The sequence below is a fragment of the Balaenoptera ricei genome, chromosome X (genome assembly GCF_028023285.1).
Source record: "Balaenoptera ricei isolate mBalRic1 chromosome X, mBalRic1.hap2, whole genome shotgun sequence".
Lineage (NCBI taxonomy): Eukaryota > Metazoa > Chordata > Mammalia > Artiodactyla > Balaenopteridae > Balaenoptera > Balaenoptera ricei.
The window spans coordinates 16,811,093-16,836,385 of record NC_082660.1 but is presented as its reverse complement, the minus strand read 5'-3'; the positions used below and the strand labels follow the sequence as shown (position 1 = coordinate 16,836,385).

The 25,293-nt window shown below is 44.8% G+C and overlaps 1 protein-coding gene across 4 annotated transcripts in view; it reads left to right on the top strand.

Annotated features, from left to right (window-relative positions):
* SH3KBP1 (SH3 domain containing kinase binding protein 1) overlaps positions 1-25,293 on the top strand; it is a 337,779-nt gene that overhangs the window by 30,098 nt on the left and 282,388 nt on the right. For 3 of the 4 annotated variants that reach the window (XM_059911028.1, XM_059911030.1, XM_059911025.1), the window contains exon 2: positions 17,855-18,012. In XM_059911028.1, coding sequence (XP_059767011.1) covers positions 17,855-18,012 — 158 coding nt within the window. Of the gene's footprint in view, positions 1-17,854; positions 18,013-25,293 lie in introns of those variants that run through there. The other variant, XM_059911027.1, reaches the window with a different exon arrangement.

The window sequence follows — 25,293 nt, the reverse complement described above, 5'->3', positions numbered from 1 at the left end:
ACACACTATGCAAAAGAAAATTCCATGTGCATTTTGCACTGAGCTTCTTCTAGACTGTTTTCTCAAGCTCCTCAGATTCTCTTCTCACACCTGACTGTCACCAACAGATGACCTTGATTTCTGTGTGAGGGAAGGTGTCAGCTCCCTCATGTACCCTCATCTTTATGTCTTTATATTGCTGTTGGAACACATATCCCCCTTTATCCTCTTTTATCTAACGTCAGAGAAGGAAATAGCCTTCCTTCCTTTTTCATCCTTTCCTGTGTTGGGCCCCTGACTCATATTCATGTTGTCCAGCCCAGTGCCCCTTTTCCCCCAGACTCTCAATAAATACGTATCCCCCAGACTCTCAATAAATACGTACTGGATCAAAGAGCTGTTCTGTCCAAGAAAATGTCAGCTAAGGATTTATGCGGGCAGGCTGGCCTAATCTGGCCTGGTTTCACATTTGGGCATACTACCTGCATTCATGTGTGCCCTTTGGTGTCTTCACGTTATTATCTGTGCAGCCACAGTGTCTGGAGCTTACGTCTCAGAAAATCTTCATTGACTGAAGAAATATGAGCAGGAACAGGGGCAAGAAGACAGGCTTTGAATTCAGACTGGCTGTGGCTTGGATATCAGCTCCCTACCCTTGAACAGGTTATCTGATCTCTCTGGGAACCAGATTCTTCATAAATTTGGAACCACAATAGACACGTCATAGAGTATGTGTCAGTTACTACTGCTGTGTAACAAATTATTCCAAACTCAGCACCTTTAAACAGCCATTTTATTATGCTCATGGATTTTGTGGGTCAAGAATTTGGACAGGACTTCCCTGGTGGCGCAGTGGTTAAGAATCCGCCTGCCAGTGCAGGGGACACGGGTTCAAGCCCTGGTCCGGGAAGATCCTACATGCCATGGAGCAGCTAAGCCCGTGCGCCACAACTGCCGAGCCTGCGCTTCTAGAGCCCGTGAGCCACAACTACTGAAGCCCACGCGCCTAGAGCCCATGTTCCGCAACAAGAGAAGCCACCACAATGAGAAGCCCGCGCACTGCAGCGAAGAGTAGCCCCCACTCACCGCAACTAGAGAAAAGCCCATGCACAGCAACAAAGACCCAACGCAGCCAAAAATAAAATTAAAAAAATAATAATAATTTGGACAAGGCATGGTGGGGATGGCTTGTCTTAGCTCCACAGTGTCTGAGGCCTCAGCTGGAAAGACTTGAAGACAGGGTGACTTGATAGCGGGAAAGCTGGAATCATCTGAAGCTTCTGACACTTACGTGTTGGCCTGGGCTGGGATGATTCAGCAACTCAGTGGTGAATGCCTACGTGTAGACCCTCAGTATGACTGGGCTTTCTTACAACATGGCTGTCTTTGGGGTATTCCAGCAAGTGGGTTGGAAATTGCATATTAGCCTTTTGTCACCCAGCGTCAGAAGTCACTCGGCATCACTTCCCTGCACTCTCCTGGTCAAAGTGCTCACAAGCCTGCCCAAATTCAAAGGCCCAGGGAGCGAGATTAGATTTCCCTTGTTGATGGCTGGAGTCACATCCTAGAAGAGCATGAGGGATGGGAAAGTCTGCTGCAGCCATCTTGGAAAATATAATCTGCCACAGAGTGGTTGTTATAGTTAAATGATGTGATGAGGATAAAGGCAACGGGCACCAGGAAATTAAAAGTATATTTTCATTCAGCAATTATTTATTATATTCCTACTATATGCCAGGTGTTAGGCCAGCACTGGGTCTGTAGGGGCAAACACAGCAGATGTGCTCTCTGCCCTCCTGTAGCTTTCACTGAGGGGACACAGGTGGCAATCCAGTGCGATTAGATCTGTGATAAGGACTTGGGATTCCATTTCTTTCAGGGAGAGGGACTGGTTGAGCATCTGTATTTGTTTGTTTCATTTGAAGTGAGAATGAAATGAATTTCCCCCCATGAATGCTGAGGAAGGGTGGTCTGCCCAGCATTAATGATCCTGCTCGCTGCTGTCTTGTTAGTGGTACTTCTGCGGACCTGTAGTCTTGTAGCCATGAAAGATGCCTCAGAAATCGTCAGGCCCAGGGTCTGCCAGCATCCCCTGACCCTGCCATTCAATGTAGACTTATGTTCCTCCTTCCTAAAAAGGGGTTTAGGAGAGTGGTGGAGGTGTGGAGTCACCTGGGGGACCGTCTTCAAACTAGATGTGCTCCCCCCGCAATTCTGACGTGGCTGAGCGGAGAGGCAGGGGAGGCTGCACAGGTGATTCTGACCCCTGGGTAAGGAGTTCCTGTGGTATAGACTAGCACTTCTCAAATGACACTGTGTGTGTCAGTCCCCTGGGGATCTCGTTACACTGCAGCTTCTGATTCAGTAGGGCTGGGTAAGGCCAGGGCCAGCAGGGGCGTGGGTAGTACCAGCAAGGGACAGGCAGAGATGCCTATTGAGGCCTGCCCCCGCCAGACGAGAGCCAGCTTGCAGAGAGAGTGAGTCGTCGAGGGCTAGGCAGGTGACCTACCACATTTCTGCCATGTTTCAGCACATTTCTTAAAGATGAGGACTCTGTCAAAAACCATAATCACGGGGGCTTCCCTGGTGGCGCAGTGGTTGAGAATCTGCCTGCCAATGCAGGGGACACGGGTTCGAGCCCTGGTCTGGGAAGATCCCACATGCCGCGGAGCAACCAGGCCCGTGAGCCACAATTACTGAGCCTGCGCGTCTGGAGCCTGTGCTCCGCAGCAAGAGAGGCCGCGATAATGAGAGGCCCGCGCACCGTGATGAAGAGTGGCCCCCGCTCGCCGCCAACTAGAGAAAGCCCTCGCGCAGAAACGAAGACCCAACACAGCTAAAAATAAAATAAATTTTAAAAAAAATTATAAAAAAAAAAAACCATAATCACGATATCACTTTTACACCTAAACAACCAAAACCACAGCCTTCCTTATAAAAAACCAACTCAAGAAACCCAAAGTCAGAATGTAAATTGGTATAACCACTATGGAAAACAGTTTGGGGGGGTTCCTCAGAAGATTAAAAATAGAATTATCATATAATCCAGCAATCCTACTGCTGGGTATGTATCAGAAGGAAATGAAATCATTATCTCAAAGAGATATTTGCACCCCAATGTTCATTGCATCATTATTCACAATAGCCAAGGAAACAACTTACATGTCCATCGATGGATGAATGGGTAAAGAAAATGTGGTATGTATTGGGCTGGCGAAAAGGTTTGTTCAGTTTTTTCCATAAGATGGCTCTAGTAGCACTTAGTTGTCTTTAACTTCATCCGAAACAATTTTTTAGGTTGTATGTGACAGCTGTCATATCAGCGTGCATTTAAAAAAAGACATCAAAACGGGTGAATTTTTGTGTAGCCATTTTATTTTATTTTTTAAATTTATTTTTAACATCTTTATTAGAGTATAATTGCTTTACAACGGTGTGTTAGTTTCTGCTTTATAACAAAGTGAATCAGTTATACATATACATATGTTCCCATATCTCTTGCCTCTTGCGTCTCCCTCCCTACCACCCTCCCTATCCCACCCCTCTAGGTGGTCACAAAGTACCGAGCTGATCTCCCTGTGCTATGCGGCTGCTGCCCACTAGCTATCTGTTTTACATTTGGTAGTGTATATATGTCCATGACACTCTCTCACCCTGACACATCTCACCCCTCCCCCTCCCCATATCCTCAAGTCCGTTCTCTAGTAGGTCTGTGTCTTTATTCCCGTCTTGCCACTAGGTTCTTCATGGCCTTTTTTTTTTTTCCTTAGATTCCATATATATGTGTTAGCATACGGTATTTGTTTTTCTCCTTCTGACTTACTTCACTCTGTATGACAGACTCTAACTCCATCCACCTCATTACAAATACCTCCATTTCATTTCTTTTATGGCTGAGTAATATTCCATTGTATATATGTGCCACATCTTCTTTATCCATTCATCTGTTGATGGACACTTAGGTTGCTTCCATGTCCTGTTGTAAATAGTGTTATTTAATATTTACAGCTATTGTAAATAGTGCTGCAATGAACATTGTGGTACATGACTCTTTTTGAATTATGGTTTTCTCAGGGTATATGCCCAGTAGTGGGATTGCTGGGTCATATGGTAGTTCTATTTTTAAGGAACCTCCATACTGTTCTCCATAGTGGCTGTATCAATTTACATTCCCACCAACAGTGTAGGAGGGTTCCTTTTTCTCCACACCCTCTCCAGCATTTATTGTTTGTAGATTTTTTGATGATGGCCATTCTGACTGGTGTGAGGTGATACCTCATTGTAGTTTTGATTTGCATTTCTCTTACGATTAGTGATGTTGAGCATTCTTTCATGTGTTTGTTGGCAATCTATATCTTCTTTGGAGAAATGTCTGTTTAGATCTTCTGCCCATTTTTGGATTGGGTTGTTTGTTTTTTTTGATATTGAGCTGCATGAGCTGCCTGTATATTTTGGAGATTAATCCTTTGTCAGTTGCTTCATTTGCAAATATTTTCTCCCATTCTGAGCGTTGTCTTTTCGTCTTGTTTATGTTTTCCTTTGCTGTGCAAAAGCTTTTAAGTTTCATTAGGTCCCATTTGTTTATTTTTGTTTTTATTTCCATTTGTCTAGGAGATGGGTCAAAAAGGATCTTGCTGTGATGTATGTCATAGAGTGTTCTGCCTATGTTTTCCTCTAAGAGTTTGATAGTGTCTGGCCTTACATTTAGGTCTTTAATCCATTTTGAGTTTATTTTTGTGTATGGCGTTAGGGAGTGTTCTAATTTCATTCTTTTACATGTAGCTGTCCAGTTTTCCCAGCACCACTTATTGAGGAGGCTGTCTTCTCCATTGTATATTCTTGCCTCCTTTATCAAAAAATAAGGTGACCAGGACCATATTGTCTTGATTACTGTAGCTTTGTAGTATAGTCTGAAGTCCGGGAGCCTGATTCCTCCAGCTCCGTTTTTCTTTCTCAAGATTGCTTTGGCTATTTGGGGTCTTTTGTGTTTCCATACAAATTTTAAGATTTTTTGTTCTAGTTCTGTAAAAAATGCCACTGGTAATTTGATAGGGATTGCACTGAATCTGTAGATTGCTTTGGGTAGTATAGTCATTTTCACAATGTTGATTCTTCCAATCCAAGAACATGGTATATCTCTCCATCTGTTTGTATCATCTTTAATTTCTTTCATCAGTGTCTTATAGTTTTCTGTGAACATACTTTTTAAAAAAATTTATTTTATTATTTTTTTATTGAAATATAGTTGATTTACAGTGTTGTACCAATCTCTGCTGTACAGCAGAGTGACTCAGTTATATACATATATACATTCTTTTTTTAATATTCTTTTCCATTATGGTTTATCACAAGATATTGAATATAGTTCCCTGTGCTACACAGTAGGACCTTGTTGTTTATCCATTCTAAATGTAATAGTTTGCATCTACCAACCCCAAACTCCCAGTGCATCCCTCTCCCTCACCCCCTCCCCCTTGGCAACCACAAGTCTTAAAACACACTTTTGATGGTGCTTGTTGCTTATTGTATTAAGTAGCTGAAAGTATATCTTAACAAAGGAATTAGGATTAAGCATTGTACACCCTCCGAAGTAAACAGTTTACGTCCCAGCTGCCTCAGGATTTCTCTTACAAAGCATGTCTTGCAGGGAGAGAATCACAGTTTTGGTTACTGGAGGTATATTTTATAATTATTCACAGAGAATAAACTGTAGTACTAAAAAGGAAAAATACTTTTGGGTCAATTGTTTATTTAAAAATATCTGTAGATACTAAGTGCCCTTAATAACAAATTCAGGTATACACACACAGACACACACACACACACACACACACACACACACACACACACACTTTTAATGTCTTGTTGCCTTTATAAACCCCATCTTCCTTTTCAGGTGCATTGCTGTGTATAACATGGTCAGCTGAATCACTTGTGAAACTACTGATTACACCAGCTCAGGTTACACCAGCATTAAGATTTTTCTCTTCATCTTTTAGGTTCAGTGTAGAACATTATTCTTCTCCTTGCACATTTAGAGCATTTTAACAATCCGGAAGTGTTTCAGCATGTATTTCTTAAAGATAAGGACTCTTTTCAAAACCATAATCACAGTATCATTTTTACACTTAAAACAACTAACAATGTTTCCTTATCATCAGGCAGCCAGTTCAAATGTCCAATTATTACACATAGTTAAAATATTTCAAAAGGCGTTTGTTTGAATCTGGATTTGGAAGTCTGAACTTTCTAATTGGTTGCTTGTCTCTGAGTCTCTTTTAATCTAGGTTCTCCCGTCTCTTTTCTTTTTCCTTTGCAATTTTGTTGTTGTTGTTGTTGTTGAAGAAACTAAGTCGTGTTTGCTTGTGGAGTTTCCTACAGTCTGGATTTGGTTGACTGTACTTTCGGGAGCCATTGAACATCTTCCTGGACCCCTGTCCTCCCTATAAACTGGCAGTAAGTCCAGAGGTTGATCTGACTTAGGTTCCGTTCGTTGGCAAGTGCACGGTATGGGAATGGTGCGTACTTCCCTCATGAGGCTCTCGAAGCCTGGTTGTCTCGCTTTTTGTAATGTTAGCAGCCGTTAGTGACCATTGCCCATGTCCTTGATTACATTAGATGTTGCGAAATGTCGATTGTCTAATTCTCTCATTTGTTCTTCACTTACTGGCCAGAATACTCCCGTAAAGAGAAGTTTCTCCTCATCAACAATTCGGTTATCCTGAATTCATATGGAAAAAGCAGGATAAATGTTTGGTTCTTTCCCTGAATTTACCACTTTTCAGAACAGGGAGTCGATTCCCTAGCCTTGATTTAAAAAAAAAAAAAATCACTCTGCAACATAGATTCACATTAACATGTATCAATTTGAGACATGGAACCTATTTGATGTGTTTCAATCCACTGCAGTTATTCTTACTGATAGTCATATTGTCCCATTTGTGGCGAGTGGGGGAGCCTTTTCTCCTTCAGTTCTGAATTCTTTTGACATGACTCTGTTAGTCTTTGATGGCTTCCTTGCTTTGATAAGATGTTTCTTGTTTTTGACAAGATGTTTGTATGCCAAAACATTTCAGTCTTGTCACCTTTCCTGCCCAGACCTGGAATCAGCCATTTCTCCAAGGCTACCTGGCTTTTTTTAAAAAATGAAAAATAATATTTAGAGACAATGTAATTATTTCTGAAAAAAAATTACACATTGATCTACTCAGATCATCCTAGAAGTCTGTTGATGTGGGGAAGTTGATCCTTTTAGTTTTCTTTATTTTTATTAACCTCATGTTTCAGTTTTGGAAAAGGTTTCCAAAGTTTTAAGCCTCAGTCCAGTTTATTTAGGTATTTTTTCTGTTTGTCCAACTTTAAATTATAACCTTCAAAGGAAAGAAAAATGTTGGGTTTTAACTTTATTTCCATTTTTTGTTAATCTACGATGCATACTTACTAAGTGGTTTTCTGATATCGTGACAAAGTATAATTTAGTTGATTAAGAATGTTCTTGAAGTGGATACTTGACTAGCAACTTTCAATTCAAATTGTTGTCCTACTATTAAACATGCCAATCAAAAAGACCTGGAAACTGTTGGTGGTTATAGTGTGGAAGGAGTCACAATTACTGTATAACATCATGTATGAAACCATGACATGTGCCAGCCCAAAAAACCTACACGTTATGGTGTTGCAAATGCTCTAGGTGTTATCTCCCACTTGGCTGTTGGGGAGTTCAAAGTAGTTATGCTTCTGACAGTTTGAAACTCTAGACTGCTTTGAAGAGCTGCTGTTTTGCTGTTATTTTCTGCTCTCAGCCCTGTGCCTTTGTCTCAGATCCCATCTTCTTGGATTCTCAGCTTCTTGTCAAAATACCCTGGTAAATTTCTCCCCACTCAACAACAAACATTTCTTGAGTGACTGATGGGGCCAGTCAGCTCAGCACTTGAGGGAGGAAGATACGTTGGGCAGTGCGACTTTTCTTTTAGGAGACCCACAGCTTCAGCTTTACACTTCCCTTCTGCCTTCCAGGGGCTCACAGTTTAGCAGGATTATTATACCTGGGGTATAAACAAAGCCTGAAGAGGGGCACTAACTCGGCAGCAAAGGTTCGCTGTGGTTTCCTGTCACCTCTCTGTCTACTTTCTCCCTTACCAGACAGTACATTTCTTGTTAACAGAAAGCCAGGCAGTGACTCAGCCCTCGCCCCCAACCCCCCCGGGCAGACTGACCATGTTTTTCTCTGGAATCCTCTTCACTTCCCTCCTTTTGACCTTGTTCTCCACTCTTCTAAACATTCTTGCCTCTTAAAGCTGATTCAGCTTAGCTACACTGAAATCAACGGAAAGGCTTTTGCCTTTTTTCTTTCACACGTGTCCAACTCTGAAGCCGGTTTCCCATCCGCCCCCATCATGTATTCTTTTACAGTTCTTACAGAGGATCTTGCACTTTAGGGCTCTATAAATTAATATAAATTAATTTTTAATAAAGAAGTTCAAGCAAACCTTTTAGATACCTTATCCATAATCGTGTTTCAACAATCCATGTAGTGTCTGTTGAATAAAATCTATTCCTGAAAAGAGTGGGTGTTGGGGGAAAAGCAGTATTTTCTGTTTTTTTTTGGGGGGGGGTGCTACATTGGGTCTTCGTTGCTGTGCGCGGGCTTTCTCTAGTTGCGGCGTGTGGGTTTCTCATTGTTGTGGCTTCTCTTGTTGCAGAGCACGGGCTCTAGGCGCGCGGGCTTCAGTAGTTGCGGTACAGGGGCCCTAGAGTGCTCCGGCTTCAGTAGTTGTGGCAAGTGGGCTCAATAGTTGTGGCACGCGGGCTCTAGGGCCCCTGGCTTCAGTAGTTGTAGCACGCGGGCTCAGTAGTTGTGGCTCGCAGGCTCAGTAGTTGTGGCTCGCAGGCTCTAGAGCACAGGCTCAGTAGTTGTGGCGCACGGGCTTAGTTGCTCCGCAGCATGTGGGATCTTCCCGGACCAGGGATCGAACCTGTGTCCCCTGCATTGGCAGGCGGATTCTTAACCACTGCGCCACCAGGGAAGTCCCAAAAGCAATATTTTCTGAGTATTTTATTTTATGTAATCTCTAATTAAATTAATACATAGTACAAGCAGACATTTGACTGTTTCATCTTCTCTTTTAAAGTTTGGTTGGCCCCAAACCTTTTGGATCTTCTCACTGGGGAAAATAGGGGGTCACTCTGGAATCAGGCACCTATCTTTGGATCTCCTTTGAGTCTGAGAACCAGGCTGTCACTATAAAGTCAGGGAAAAAAAATAGCATCTCTACTTATCCTCAAGCCATTTTATTACTTAAAACTGTTAAATATTTATAGAAAGCAACATTCATGTGCTTTCTCTCTTTTGCTTAAAAAAAGGTTCTGTTTTCTTTAAGTGGCTAAACCATTTTGATTTAACTGACTTTTTACAAAATTGGTTTTCTAAGAGGCAGTTTATTTTCCCCTCCATGACTTTATGCAGAGTCCTTCTTTGTACAGGCTTATCTAACTCTAATCAATTGTCTTTAGTCTTCACTTTTGTTTTTTAACCTGCAAAACCATCTGCACACTTTCTCTGTGTTTCCTTTTTCATTTAAAGAGTCTTTTTCTGGCTGACTTATCCTCATCCAGTCTGTCTAATGCATGCTCTTAAGAGAGCTGTGCATGAGGTGTGCAAGGGTTAATTTTAGTCGGGAAGTGTTTAATAACTCATTGTTCTTAGCTCCTTGGGTGAGGCCCTGGTGAGGTGTAGGCTTCCTAGCGCAGGCTGTGAGGGACTTAACCCCTGGCTTTGTGAAAAGCTTCCCCATTGAGGGAGCGGGGCAGCCCGGCCCAGCCCTGGCCCTGCATCCCGTTCTCAGCTTTCATCCAGTGCCCTTCTGCTGTCAGGGGCAGTGGTCCGGTCATGGCAGAGGTGGGGATGGAGTTGAGGCTGATCCCAGTAGCACTCAAGAGGCTTGGCCCAGTGCGCCATACTTGTTCTGTGGCTGTCTGGTCATCCCGATCTTGGACTTTCTCTAGCCTTCTGGCCAAACAACTGGGCTCCCAGTGGCAACTGCATTTCATTGTGCTGAGTGATAAGCTCTGTTTTGGGGGGTCACACTTTCTCCGGACATGTACTCAGTCACCATCATTTACTGAGCACCTACTTTGTGCCAGGTGAGGGGTGGGGACACTCAGATATGCCCTTTAAGGGCTCCCATTCCAGCGGGCAGACAGGGAGGACGGGCACAGGGAAACCGTCACAGCACAGCATGAGAAGGGCCGGTGGGACTAGTGGCTGTCGTTCGTGGAGCAGCTTCTGTGTACAGGAGTTTACAGGCATCGTCCCTTCTCCTTGCAGCTACCCAGTGGATAGATCATCTCCCAATTTTAAGCACAAAGGAGGTGAACTCAAGCAAGGTATCCGGGTTCATGTCACACAGCTAGTGAATGTCTAAGCTGGAATTCACTCCCGGGCCTCCCAGGCTCCAAAGCCTGTGCTCTTTCTCTTCCACCTCACATCCTCTGTAAAGACACTTAGAGATGACAAGAGGGGGGGAGATGGGCTGGGAGGCCCGGGTTCCTTGGGCTGTTCTAGAAAGCAGTGTGACAGGAGTGGCCTTAGTGCTGGCTGTGGCAGCTGGTGGTGGGCCTCGTTTGTCTCTCACAGCTGGGTTTCTCCTTTATCATCTTGATTTCTCTCTTTTCCACTTCCCTGCTGATGCCCAGTTCTGGGAGCTGCTCCTGGCCCGCTATAGACAACGGTTTGCTGCCTCCTACCCAGGGAGAGAGTTCAGGCCCAGTGGCTCTTTGTTCACTGAGGTCTGCGTTCTGAGCCTATCTTCCTCGGGGGAGCTAACACTCAGTTTTTAAGTTTCAGGCCTTAGGAATGACCCCCTTGTTGGCCTGGTGCCCCTTAGTGGTGTGTTTGTGAAGACACCAAAGGAAAACATGGCTGGTGTCAAGGTCAGCTTTGTTGGACTTGAAAGCCCTGCAGCGCCTGTGGTCCTCACCTGGGAAGTTCAGATCCCCAAACCCTTAGCCCTGACACTACCGAGAAAGAATGAGCTGATGAGAACTGGGCTTCGTGCAGACTCGTGTTGGGAAGAGTCTGGTTTTTTAAAAAGTCGATGCTTGGACTTCCCTGGCGGTCCAGTGGTTAAGACGCCGTGCTTCCACTGCGGGGGGAATGGGTTCGATCCCTGGTCGGGGAACTAAGATCCCACATGCTGCCGGCAAGTCCAAAAAATTAAAAAAAAAAAAAAGTTGATGCTTGAGTGTATCCATTAGGGTTCTCTGGCCGTAAGCAACAGAAACCAACTCTCCTTTAACTAAAATAGGGAAGAGGATTTACTGGAAGGCTACGGGCTGGTTTACAGGGTGGAAGGAAAAGCTGGAGGATCAGGTCTGGGAAAGATGGCACCCAGGCAGCCCCGGGGATCCCTGCCTCATCTGGGGGCCCTGCTGGGGGATCTGCTGCAGCCGGTTCCAGTCTTTGTCACAGCTGCTGCTGTGCCACATAGTTGAGTCCTGTGCTGGCAGCGGGCAGGGCATGTTGATGGACAGTCCCATCAGACTGTATCTCATCAGGGAGGGGAAAGTCCCCCAAACGGCTTCCCCTCCCCGAGTGGGGATGGTTTCTCCCTGGGACACAGATACAGGCAGCCACCTCGATGCGTGAATCTCTACACTCATAATTCCAAAATATACATTACACAAACTCTGTATTTTTAAAAGCTATATTGAGGTATAAAATTCTGCCCATTTTAAGTGTACAGTTCAATGATTTTAGTAAATTTATAGCATTGTGAAACTCTCACCAGAATTTAATTTTAGAACGTTTCCGTCCCCCCCCAAAGACGTCTCGTAGCCTTTTGCAGTCAGGCCCCGTTCCCACTCCAGCCCTAGGCAACCACTCATCTGTTTTCTGTTTCTGTAGATTTGAACATAGGTTCCTGACCGGTGTAATTTTTTCCGGGTATCCTGCAAACTATGCTATGGGTGAAAGAAAGAAGGAAAAAAGGCCAACGGTGTGGAAGTCTGGACCTCATGGTCTCAGTTTTCCTTCCTTTTTCCTTTAGATTTTCCCTTCTCTCACCTGGACTGTAAGATGGGAGAGCTTAGTCCTAGTCTTGATGCTGCCATTATTTAGCTCTGTAAGCCTCAGTCACGGAACCTTCCAGGTCTCAGTTCCTCATCTGTAAAGTTAAGAAAAGGGTTTGACAAGATGATAACTCATGTGCTTTCTATCTCTAATGACCAGCAGTTGTGATCTTTTTTGGTGAAATCTTTCTTGGTGAAAAATTACATGTATCCGTATAGCTGATTCACTTTGCTGTACAGCAGAAAATAACACAACATTGTAAAGCAACTATACTCCAATTAAAAAAAAATCTATCCTGAAAGAAAAAAAGAAAAATTACTTCTTCATTGTATCTGCTCTCTTCAATCAGAGGGCTGGAATAAAACTTGATGCTGGCCAAGGGAGGTGGAATCCTGAAAAAGAGAAGGGCTTTTCCCAGCAAGAGCTCATAGTCTGATTGGAATGAGCCGCCGTGAACGCTCACGCATTGTGGTGAGCTCCCGGGAGAGATCAAGTTCAGTGCACAGAGGTGGGGAGGGGCCGGTCACAGAGCGGGGCCTCTGAAATGCCACCGCCACTGTGAGAAGTCTGCCCCCGTGAGAAGCTGCTTGGCAGCTGGCTTAGCCAACCGACGGTTAAAACCACCCATTTCATCTCTGGGGGGAGGAGACATCCCAGCAGGTTTGAAGGCGGAGATGGGGAGGTTGAAGCATTTTGCATTTCGAGGCAGATCTCTTATCTCCTCTGGCTCTGCCTCTGTCTCTCTGTGCCCTCGGTTAACTGTAGCTTTGGCTTTTGCAGCGATGGTAGCTGGAGCCGACTTGTGGAGGCAGGCAGGTGGAGGGTGGTATTTTCTGACAGGGAGACATCGTTAAGTTTTGTAATTTATGGTGTCTTTAAATATGGGATTTTGTTTACTGTTGGCCTAATTACACCTCTGTTATATTTTATTTAGCTTAATGTTTTAATTTTGTGCTCATGCCCAGAGGTAGTTTCCCAAAGGGTACTGTTAAAAAAAATTGTAGGTCGGGTTTTATCCTTGCTGCAGCTACCTGCAGCTTCCTGAAGGCAAGGAAATGGGTTTTGGGGCCACACACTTTCTCATGGGCTCTTGTGAATATTTCGACTGTGTTTGTGCTGTGTGAGGTCTAGAGCTCCTGTCTGTCAAGTATTATCCTAAAGCATCTCTGTAAAATAGAAACATAATACGGGCCACAGAAGCGATTTTAAATGTTCTAGTAGCCACATTCAGAAAGGGAGAAGAAACAAGTGAAATTAATTTGAATAATGCTTGAAATGAAATTGAAGAATTTCACCCAGCATATCTAAAATAGGATCATTTCAACATACAATCAATATAAAAATTAACGAGATATTTTACATTCTTTTTTTTCCCTCATAAGTCTTTGCAACTTGCTGCGTATTTTACAGCATGTCTCAATTTGGACGAGCCAGACTTCAAGTATTCAACAGCCACATGTGGCAGGTGACACTTTAGTGGACAGCAAAGTTCTAAACCTTTCAAAGGCTTACAAGGGACACAGGAAGAGCCCTTAGAAGGGGTAGGAGAGACATAGCCTCATGTTTTGTGAGCTCTTAATAAAGCCATACATAGGTTTCCTTCTCTTAGAGAAACCTGAGATGTAAAAACTCTTCTTGACAGGAAAGGTAAAGCAGGAAGTGATTATTCATGTTACAAAAGAATTAACCGCAGGATCCTTTAAATAGCAAGCTCCCTTAGTGCACTGAAGATCTGACTCAATTTGCAAAAATGTGATTGACACTTGGCATTTTAGTAGCATCTTTGTTGGGCAGAGAGCTATCTGCCATTATAAAATGCAAATGCAAGCTGAACCGTCAGTTTCTCAAGGCTTTGTTGAGTACCTACTGTATGTCAGGGATGCTCGTAGGGGTCACGACAGAACTAAGGGAGATCTGTACCCAGAAGACATTTAGAGGCTCACTGGGAGGGCGAGACACCCATGCAGCCACCACAGTGTGGAACTGCCTCAGTACCAGGGCCCAGGGAGGCTTGGGGGCTGGATGAGCCAGGAAGGAGCTAGGAGGCACGTAGGGCCGGGTTGTGCCCAGAAGGCAGGCGGGGTGCATGTGATGAAGTGTCCAGGAGTTTAAAGGAAGGGTAGATCAGGAAAGACCAGCTCAATAGGATATTGGGAAGACTTGAAAATTATGCAGTTATGCTTTATATATCCCTGAGTCCCCAGTCCCTAATCCCCAGCCTTACTTCTAGCAGCCATCAGTTAAGCTGTGTTCTTGGACTCCTCATAAGAGGGAGATGGAAGCAAACCCAGGATGTGCTTCTCTCCAGTTTTCAACAACAGGCAGCAGCTGTTTATTTCTTAGGACCTATCTTCTTGAAGCAGATTCCTTTGCCCTCTTCCAGCTTTACCTTGATAGAGCCCACGTGCAGAATGCAGAAAATGAGACTTGCTGTTGAGGAAAGGAGAAGCAAGGTTGTGTGCTGGAAGTGGATGGGGTTCTGAGTTCCCCAGAGTACACAGGGTTTAAGTTCAGCGTCGAGATGGACCCTTGACCAGATTCCTCCCCCCGCTCCTTCAGGCAGGCCCCATGTGCTGCTTCCCTCCAACTCCGCTTAGGGCGATTTTCTGTCCCCATCAGAAAAACTATGAGCTTTCATCTCTAAGTACTAAAATAGGATCAGCCTTGGGGAGCCTAGGTCAGTATTCCAAGCCTTTTCTTCTTAAAAAAAAAAAAAATACCTGTTGTTTAAAAAAATGACTATCTCCATACATATATTTATTTATAGATCATGTACATATATTGCTGTACTAGTTGATTAAGAAAACCCAAAAGAAGCTTCTAAATATTTATTATTAGGTTTAATGAACTTATGGAAAGCATAAGATTGACTATTATATGATTTTAGACATTGGTGAAAAATGGACATTTGTCTTCATGGCTCAGGTACATAGTTTTAAATATCTTGCTAAACCCAATAGTTCCATATCATAATTAGGTAACTTAAACCTATATCAAGGGTGGGAGAAAACCCATATTACAAATTATCTTGATAACTCAGAGTGTTTTGTGCTGATTGGCTTGTCCTCGTGTTCACCCCCCAACATGGCTGACAAAGAGTTCCCACCCAGGGGCTGAAGTGGCAGCTCCACCATTTTCTTGTTGACTTGGTCGTGTGTTGAGTATTATCTACAACCCCTACTTTCTTTTTTTTTTTTTTTTTTTTTTTCCTACTTTCTTTACCCAAGTCTTCTCAAGTCTCTCATCCATTTAGTGAGGGTGATTTTAGTTAAAAGGGGTAATAGTCATAAAGGGGCTCTACCAAGAGGCCTCCCAGAACTGCAGGGCGCCGCATGGAGCTGAAAGCTGGCACTGGCGGTGCCCTTGTCTAGGGGCGCAGCTGTCCCTCAGGCTGCTCCATGCCCTCCGAGCGCCCCTGACTGCCTGACCTACAGGCTGGATGATGGAGCTGGTGTCATTCTGCAAATGGAACGTTAGAGAAGTTGAATTTTTCTCTTTTTAAAAGGAAAACAAAATGAATAGATGTTCTCATTTTTTTTTCCATCATGTTAACTAATTCCTGAAGTGAGTGCATCCCAGTTTGGAGGGCACTGGCTCAGAAAATAAGCTTAACTGCCTTGCTAGGCTTCAGGTTCTTTAATTGGGAAGATGGGCATCATAATACTGTGAGGATTAAGTGAGAAAACGCAGGAAAAGTGTCTGGCACATAAACAGTGGTTACTGTAATCTCCGTTCCGATAGCAAAGCTTCAATAGATCCATGTCTAGGTAATTTGAAGAAAGCTGCTTTTTAATCGACCTGGTTCTGATTGTTATGATGACTCATTTTAACTGCTGGGGTGAGAATATGATACAAGAAAATTGGAGTGTTTCTGCCTTTGTACTTGTCAGGAACCAGGAGAAATCTGAAAAGGTTGCCTTGTTTATGCTCTTAGGCTTCTCCTTTCTGTTGATAAGTGATGAAAATGGTTCACAGCTCAACTTCAGCCTGGGCAGATTTCTGACAGCAGAGTCAGCCAGCTAATTTTGGAATGAAAAAATAATCTCGGAAAGGAACTTCTGCTTTGAGTTGCTTATGAACTGTCTGGGTTAGCTGACATTATGAGTGGACAAGGTGAGCACACCAGTCTGGGTGGATGGGGTCGTTTGATCTGGAAACACTTTGGGAATTTATCCCTAATGGATATGCAAAGTGCATTTGACAAGGAGCCCACTCACCTACCAACCTTTTTCCTGGAAAACCTACCCCAATATATTGAATTTGTAAAAGTCATTTGGGCTTTTTTTGTCTCCTATTGTAGAAATCTTTTTTTTTATATACATCTATTTATTTTTTATTTTTATTTTTGGCTGTGTTGGGTCTTTGTTGCTATGCGCGGGCTTCCTCTGGTTGCGGCGAGCAGGGGCTACTCTTCGTTGCGGTGCGCGGGCTTCTCATTGCAGTGGCTTCTCATGTTGCGGAGCATGGGCTCTAGGAGCGTGGGCTTCAGTAGTTGTGGCACGCGAGCTCTAGAGTGCAGACTCAGGAGTTGTGGTGCACAGGCTTAGTTGCTCCGTGGCATGTGGGATCTTTCCCGGGCCAGGGCTCAAACCTGTGTCCCCTGCATTGGCAGGCAGATTCTTAACCACTGCACCACCAAAGCCCCATTGGAGAAATCTTTGCCAAACCCAGGATCACTAAGATTTTCTCCTATGCTTTCTTATAAAAATGTTGCAGTTTTAGCTCTTACATTCAGGCCTATGATTCATTTTGAGTTCATTCTTGCGTATGTGTTCTTTATAGAGCTCACTTAACTTTTCAACTTCCATTCTTTTACTGTAATTTCTAAGTTGCTAATTCGCTGCTTGGGGTTACACCTAATTTTCATTACCCTTGTGTTTATTCATTTGCCCTTTGTCCATCCGTCCGTCCGTCCGTCCGTCCATCCATTCATTCATATCAAGCTGCAAATAAAAAAGGAAAAGGACAGGAGATTGACTGATTGAGGTGGGCATGAGGCGAGGCCCAAAGACTACATGAGTTGTTTAATCCATGTATAGATAAACTAACCAGCCTCTGGATTGGTTGGCCCTGCTAATTTGCATCGGTACCAGAAGACCCGTCTGCCTCATCCGTTGCCTCCATCTATTACCAAGTATACAAAATCACCGTGGATTGGGAGAACAGTTTAAAATGGTATTGCTGCCTAAGAAGCCATCTGTCGTGAAGGCAGTTGTGCCCGCAGATGTGAGCGGTCTGAGTTGTTGGTTGGGCTGGCGGGGCCCTCTGTATCGGCTGTGTTCACACGAGTTGTCGCTGAGAGGCGGGCATTATCTCTGTAGGGTGGGAATGATCATCACCCACATTTTGCACAACTGAGGCCCAGAGAGGTTAGCATCACCTAGCCTTGGTGAAGGAGAGAGCATCTGAGAGCCAAACCTGCACCTGTAGTTATCTGCCACCTCTGCGCTTGGGGAAATGATGCTGGACTCCGTCTGGGGGCGGGGTGGTGCACAAGTGTTGTTGGCCTTCTGTCATTGTGTGGTTTCCCCTCTGAAGCCCCTGCTGGCCCTGAGACCTGTAGGCCACTCTGCCTGTGCCTGACCGCAGACCAGCACTTTGTGGTTTCTGTGCTACAGGCCTCAGGTTAACCAAAGTCGGGCAACCGTGTGTGGCCCTGTTATTTTAAGTATTGGTAGAGGGGAAGCCCCTTGAATATGACTTTCCTGACCTTCCAGGGCTGCTGGGCTTTGGACTTCTCCAACATCTGATCTAAAGTGCTGTTTTGTTTTGTTCTTGTTTTTGTTTGGTCCCTGTTCCTTCCAGTGGAGGCCATAGTGGAGTTTGACTACCAGGCCCAGCACGACGATGAGCTGACGATCACCGTGGGTGAGATCATCACCAACATCAGGAAGGAGGATGGAGGCTGGTGGGAGGGACAGATCAATGGCAGGAGAGGTTTGTTCCCTGACAACTTTGTAAGAGTGAGTACAAAGCGAAACCCTTTTCCTGTCTCCTGTGTGGGTTCTACTGACCAAAGCTGTGGTGGCACTTGCGGAGGAATTTCATGGGACTCTTTAAGAGGATGAGATGACAGCTTGACCTCTTGGATGCTGTCAAGAGGAGCACGTATAGCTTTGCCCTTGATATCGGGGGGTACTTGTTTTGAAATCACTTTCTTAAGGCCCGGAATGTTCTCTTTCCAAACTGTGTATCACTTAGAAAATGCTGGAAAAATGTCAAGCTTGTCAAATTGTTTTATTTGTGGACTTGTTTATATGCTTTGATAGTTTCAAAGACTCTTGCCCTTTACCATTCCATTCAAAATGGAGGTGAAACTCAGTTTTGACCACTTAAATCAAGTAGCAGTCAGACTAAATGCAGAATTCCAATTCTGCCATGTTTCTACCTTTGTATCATATTGCTTTTTTGATAGGAGCGGTATTATTTTCCTTTTCCCCTTTATGGCCATGAAGCATTGAGTAAAATCTATTTTTTTCAGTAAGGTTTTGAAATTTATGCTCTCTGCAGAAGGGTTAATTACAAAAATGTAACTCAGTCATGTTAAGAAATTTCATACCACACAGTTGTAAATAATAGTGGGAATTAGGTTAAAAAGGGGGGGGGGCGGGAAATCACCTGCAGGCTGATCCCAGAGGGAAATACCAAGTGGGTCTAAAAAGTCCCTGGACTGTATCCTTCCCGCCCAGCGCTGGACCAGGTGGGCCTGTTCTTGGTGGGGAGGGCTGCGTGCAGGAATCCCCGGGGCTCCTGATGTAGTTCCGGTGGCACCAGACCATGCCTGAGACCTGGGGCCGTGGGGGGCAGGTGGTGTAGGGGACGCTGGGCCCAGAGAAGCAGGTGCCTCCCTTAAAGAGCCATGTGGGCTACATGGGAGGGTTTTATGGAAGGGGGTTGTTGAGGAAGAACAGTGATATGCTCCAGGCTTCACCCCCTGGGCCCTCTACCGGTACCCCGCCCCCCGCCCCCAGTCTAGAACAAATAGAAAGCCAGTTTCATCTTTCTTCAGGATCTTGCCTCAGAGGATCCTGCTAACTTTTTCCTTGTTCTTTCTTCTTGGTGTGCAGAAAGCTGGGGAGAGTTTTGTGGGTTACATGCTGATAAACCTTGCTCTCTGTGAACAGTCGTGGGAGGATAGACATTTTTTCTTGGACTACAGTTGAACCTGGCAGCCCTCTCTCTCCCATTTTAAGAGGAGGAAAGCCTCACATCTGGGTCCCCTTGGGTTGAGTCTACTGATGTGTAAATGAGGGTGAATTCTTTTGCCCTTCCAAACAAAATCCCCAATTTGGGGACAAGGACCATCCTTGAAGTTGAGCCAAATTCTGGGTTGGAAGGGGGACTTTTCTGGATAAAAGAGGCAAAGCTTGCAGTGAAGATGCAGGAGGAAGGAGTGAGAGGGGAGGACCGTGGGAAGGAGGGGAGGACTGTCGGAAAGAGGGAGGAGGACCGTGGGAAGGAGAGGGGACTCCAGCTCCAGTTTAGAAGGTGGGCCCTGCTTTGGAAGCCTTTAATGTGTCCTGTTGGCTTATTCCAAACCACAAATCCACAGACTCTGAAACTTCAAGGTTGGCCTTTGCTCAGGGCCGGGGCACCATAAGTGTTTGTGGAGGCCAGGGCAGGGAGGGCAGCGCGGGAAGAGCCCCAGGAGCGCCGGGGAACAGGAGCTCGTCACTGTGAGCAGGGGAGTGATGTGCTTCGCTGCCAGGACCTCTATCCAGCCCTCTCCATTCGCTCAGCCTTGGGCTGGGCCAGCGTGGGCCACGGCAGCGGGTCCTGCCCCACGGTGGCCCACGGGCTTTGTCTCAAGGGGAGGCTGGTGGGAGATGGCGGGAGGGAGGCCAGCAAGGTCAGGGGTTATCCCGCCGGCTCCCCGCTCTAGGCTTGCCTGGGTCTGGCTGTGTCCCTCCGCCAGGTGGTGGCTGCTCCCATCAAGTCCCTTTCTTCTGTGCATTCCTTTCCCCTCATCCCGGCAGGCCTGGGGCTCCCTTGTTTCCAGCCCTCAGCTGCCGCCCCGGAGCGTCTCTCTACCTCACCTACTTTGTAAAAGTCTCTTTATTAATCCCACCTCAGATTACCTAACTCGAGTGTGCCATCTGGGTTTTTCCCCCCTCCCGAGCCCGACTACTTCATCAGGCTAGTCTGAGGATTAGAGGAGACAGTGCGTGGAAATCACTTAGCATGTGGCCGGCCACCTTCCGAGTGTGCCGCTGTCCCTGTGGTGGAGGAAGGGACCCTCTCCCCTGGCCTGAAAGCCCCTGCCCTTGCCTAACACTTGTCTCACCTCGGCTAGAGCACCTCCAGGGAGGGGAAGTCTCATGCTTGGGAGGTGCTTGTTCCCCCTGGGCCAGAAAGGATGTGACAGGACCGGCTGGGGCTGTACCACTTGTGGCTGTTAGACTTGGCAGAAAAAGAAACTTCTCTTCTTTCGGATGGCTGAGTCTATCTTCAAGTCTTCACCCGCTGGGAATGTTTTAGGCCTATTATTGAAAATCCAGTAGGTGGAGGCCGTAGAGTTTAACAATAAAGAACACTGCCGTAGAGAGTTCTAGAAGCTGAAAATACATCTTTAGGTAATAATAATCATATTGGCATAAGTTCACAGTTTTGGAAGTGGGTTTACACATGCCTTATTTAGCTTAAGAATCATTTGTCCCCAGACTGAATTGGGTAATCTTGTGGCATCCCGTTGTTTATTTGTGTACTTTTATGCCAGTTACCACTGTCAGAGAGCTTACCTTAAGCATTTTCTTGATTCATTTATCGGATCCTTAATCAGTGTCCCAAATGAACCTGATCTCCTAAAGTGTGTGGATTCAGTATCCACCTGCAACTCTGTATTGTCTCAAAGGAAAAATACCAGGCAGTCCGGCCACCCCATCGTTAAGAAGATGCCTGGGCTTTGCCACCTCTGGGGTTGAGATTTGTTGGCACCCATAAATGTACCTAACCAGGCCCCATGGCCTTTTGGGTTGGTTCCTCTTTTTCTTTTATTTAGTTAGTTCTTATTTAATTTATTTACTGTACATGTAGAAGAAGAATCTTAAAATCCCTCTTCCCTTTCTTCTCTATACCTCTCTCTCATCCACTTCTTTTAGAATACATTTTTCTTTATCCTTCCTCCTTTAAAAAATTTATTCATTTCCAGGTGCAATTTACATAGAGTAAAATGTTGAAGTCATAATTGTATGGCTTGATAATTTTTTTTTAATGTAAGTGCGTGCCTCTGTAAGCATCATCCAGATCAATTTTATTTCTATCCCTCTAGAAAGTTCCACCATGCCTTTTCCCAGTCATTCCCCCTCTCATAGGTAATCTGTCATCATAGATTAGTTTTGCCTGTACTGGAGTTTCATGTAAATGGAATCATACAATATGTGCTCTTTTATATATGGCTACTTTTGCACAACAAAATGTTGTTGTGTATGGCAGTACTTTTGTTCTTGCTGTATAGTATCCCATTTTATGAATAAACTGTAATTTGTTTATCCACTCTCCTGTGGATGGACATTTGGGTTGTTTCCAGTTTGGGTATCTTATGGAGACAGGCACTCATTTCTCTTGTGTATATACGTGTAGGAGTGGAATTACTGCCCTCCCTCACTTTCAACATATATGTTTTTCTCTGTTTAAATCTGTGGCCTCTGTGGAGGTGGGGTGTCCCACCTGTGCTGGGGCCTCATTTGTGCCTGAGTGTGGTGGTCTTTGCATGGTTGACCTTTGAGTATGACCACTGAGGGGTCCTTAAGCACAGAACTCAATGTCCCAGGGATCATTTGATTGTTGGGCCCGTGAACTATCAAAGGCTCATTCTTAGATTGTTAAAAACATGCCAATAGAGAGCATGTGTCAAAGTTTTATTGAACTCATCTGATGAGAGAACTAGCATAATAACAAAACTGATTCAGTGAGGATGTGAGGAACTGATTAAAAAGTCCCTGGAAAAAGGAATGTTCAAAGAAGATCAAAATGAAAACAACATTGTAAATTCAACTATACTTCAATAAAATTTTTTAAAAAAAGGACAAAGAAGATCAAAATGGGTTCATGTCTTAGAGGACAGTAAAGTCTTAACCTCTGGGGTTATCATCTCTACCAGAAAAGAAAAAGAGGCTATGGCGTACCTTATGGTTTTTCTACATGTTATCCTCGGACTTTTATAGAGTTGTAAAATGTCCTAATAAAGTGTTGGTTACATCAGGTTATGTTTTCAGAGGGAATCAGATGACCCTTCGGGGTGCGGGGGGCACACTTATTAGAAAATGGATCAGCATGACATTAAAAGTTCACACGATGATCATTTTTGGCTTCATTTCCAAGTTTTGGGTATTCTTTTCTGCATAGACCACAATAGACCATAATATGGTATATAATAGTAGGAGGCACTAGGATGAAATCCTCAAAGTCATTCATTTAAAAAAAAATGGCTGCCCTCCTGAGACCTGAAACTACCACCTAGACCAGAAGGACAGCCAGCAATGAGAGGCAGATGTGGGCTCTTTCACAGGGGTTCATTTTCCCCATGTTGGATTCACTGACCAGTGTCCCCCTTTCAGAACCTTACCTCAGAGGCAGACAACAGTGGCCATGAGTCCAGCAAAGGATTCATTAGCAGCCTTTTCCTGAGTTCTCCTGACATGTATCCAGACAGACGACGGAATTTCAAAAGGCAGAGAGGCCTTGAACCCATGGCTTGGACCGCCACGCACGGCTCTGCCTGCTTTGGGGGGCGACCTTTGGTGAGGGGCGGTGGGACCCAGGCTCTCGAGTAGAAAGCAGGAAGCTGCAGCAGGGGTTAAAAGAACGTGCTTGTTGATCTTTAAGTCGCTCTGTGCGCGTAGCACGCGCCGCAGCCACAGGCCCCTTTGTCGGAGGCCGAGGTGTGTTTACTTGTAGTTGCAGGTCTTATGCTGAGTGTAACAGTTTTCAGCTCGGTTTCCTATTGCCTCAGCTTTAATCTGCTAGGTGTTTTAGATCTCTTGTCTGGCGTATCCAGAGCCTTTTTTGTGTTTGTGTAAAGTGGCTGGTGAAAATGGTCGTTTTTTTCATCGATGAGGTGGAAGGTGAGGCTTTTGCATATTTGCACGTCTGAGATAAAGCTCATGCTTACTTTGCTTGTCTTGATTTCAGAAAGAATCACAAATTTACTTCAACAAGTGGCATAACGGAGAGATTTCCAAGTTGCTATTCTATACTCAGAGACCCTGAAGTAGATCTCTTGGATCCAGTTTCACTTTGCTTTTTCACCCCAAGGGCCACTGATTTTGTGAAGTATATGGGATATTGTCTTCAAGGTACTTGTCTCTCTTGGAAAGGTGGTGCGCGTTCTCCAGGTGTGTTTCATAGCGTGCCCAGCCTCCTCCTGCTCACGACGTCGCGGTGATGTGCTCGGGGGTGGGGTCTGCCGAACTCCTCAGGGAGCGTTTACCGGGCGTCTGCGACGTGCTGGCACCAGAGGCTGTGAGCACAAATGAGACGCCTGAAATGGAACAAGGTATCGTTACGAATGTAACTTCTTCCACAGGAGGACAGTGTTAGCTCCTGTGACCTGGCCTTTGGTCACACTTTACTCTGGGGCGCACATGTTAGACACTGTTCTGCAAATATGATCCTGATTAAAATGCCACTTGTGAGGGTTTTGACTGGATTCATCAGGCAGCTCTGTTGGAACACGCTAAATGAACCTACAGTTATCTTTTGGCCCTGATTGCTGTGTTACTTTATGGAATAATAATGACAACATTCTCTTGCAGGCTTGCTGGCTGCCTGGCTTTGTATGCATTATGTATAATCTGCTCGTGTCTGTCTGTGTATAAGGAATCGAATTTGTTGAACACTTACGCCAGGCAGGAATGAGCCTAAGCCCTTCACATGCTTTATCTCATTAAATCCTTTACACCACTCTATGGCATAGGTACCATTTTTTTTATCATGCCCGTTTTTTAGAAGAGATAACTGAGGCATCTTAAGGTTAAAAGACTTACAAGCTATGAGGAGCAGAAAACTTTGGAACTTGAGCAGACTGGCGCTAGACCCTGAGCTGAAGCAGGCAGCACTATCTGGGTGTCCAAATTGTTCTGATGGGGTTAAGCCCCTCACCATTATTACCCGCTGCATCCTGCCTTCCCTGAGTGTCCTGTCGATATTTTGCACATTTTAAAAATTTTATTTATTTTTACTTTTGGCTGCGTTGGGTCTTCATTGCTGCACACGGGCTTTCTCTAGTTGCGGCGAGCGGGGGCTACTCTTCGTTGCGGTGCGCGAGCTTCTCATTGCGGTGGCTTCTCTTGTGGAGCATGGGCTCTAGGCACACGGGCTTCAGTAGTTGTGGCACGCGGGCTCTAGAGTGCAGACTCAGTAGTTGTGGCACACGGGCTTAGTTGCTCCGTAGCATGTAGGATCTTCCCGGACCAGGGCTCGAACCCGTGTCCCCTGCATTGGCAGGCGGATTCTTAACCACTGCGCCACCAGGGAAGCCCCTGCTAGTCTTGAGTTAAGAAAAAATTACAAAGTTACTTTACAAGTGGCATCAAGTAGAGATTTCCAGGTTGCTATTCTATATTCAGAATCATGGTTGTGAACTTGTTTTCTGCATTTTAAAGGATTCTCTTCAGAAATCAGGTATTTCAGCTCAAAAGAGCAATCTTTGCCTGGATTTATGGGCTGGTGCTGTTTGTCCTATGAATTCTGAAAGCAAGTCAATTCGGGAAAATATTTCATTTTACTCATTTGTAAGGAGGCTTGTTATTTTGCAGTGTTAAGGATATGCTTTTCAGAAGGATCTTGGTTGTCTTTTCTAAGAGTGGTAAATAATCCAGTTGTGTGACTATCTAGTTGTTCCCCATCCATGGGGCCCTTGCAAACAACCAATTCCAACTCGAATTATTCTTTAAACTTTCAATATATAGTTTTCTTTTAGGGAACAAAATCTTAAAACTAACAACTGGAGCCTGTTAGATGCTGTTATAAAAAATGGTACTCCAGGAAGGGTCCGGAGTAATTAAAGACAAGTGTGTTGCCAATAAAAGCCACACCAGTTGGCAGATTCCTCAGGCTTTGTCACTTGCAGCGCAGGAAATTGTGTGTGTGTGTGTGTGTGTGTGTGTGTGTGTGGAGGGGTGTCTTGTGACTCAGGGAGAGCGGTCCCCTGACCGAATTGATCTTGCTGATTATGCATAATGGAGTTTTATCTTCTTAATGACCGGATTATCGAATCTGAGCTTAGAAAGGGACTTTGGAATCAT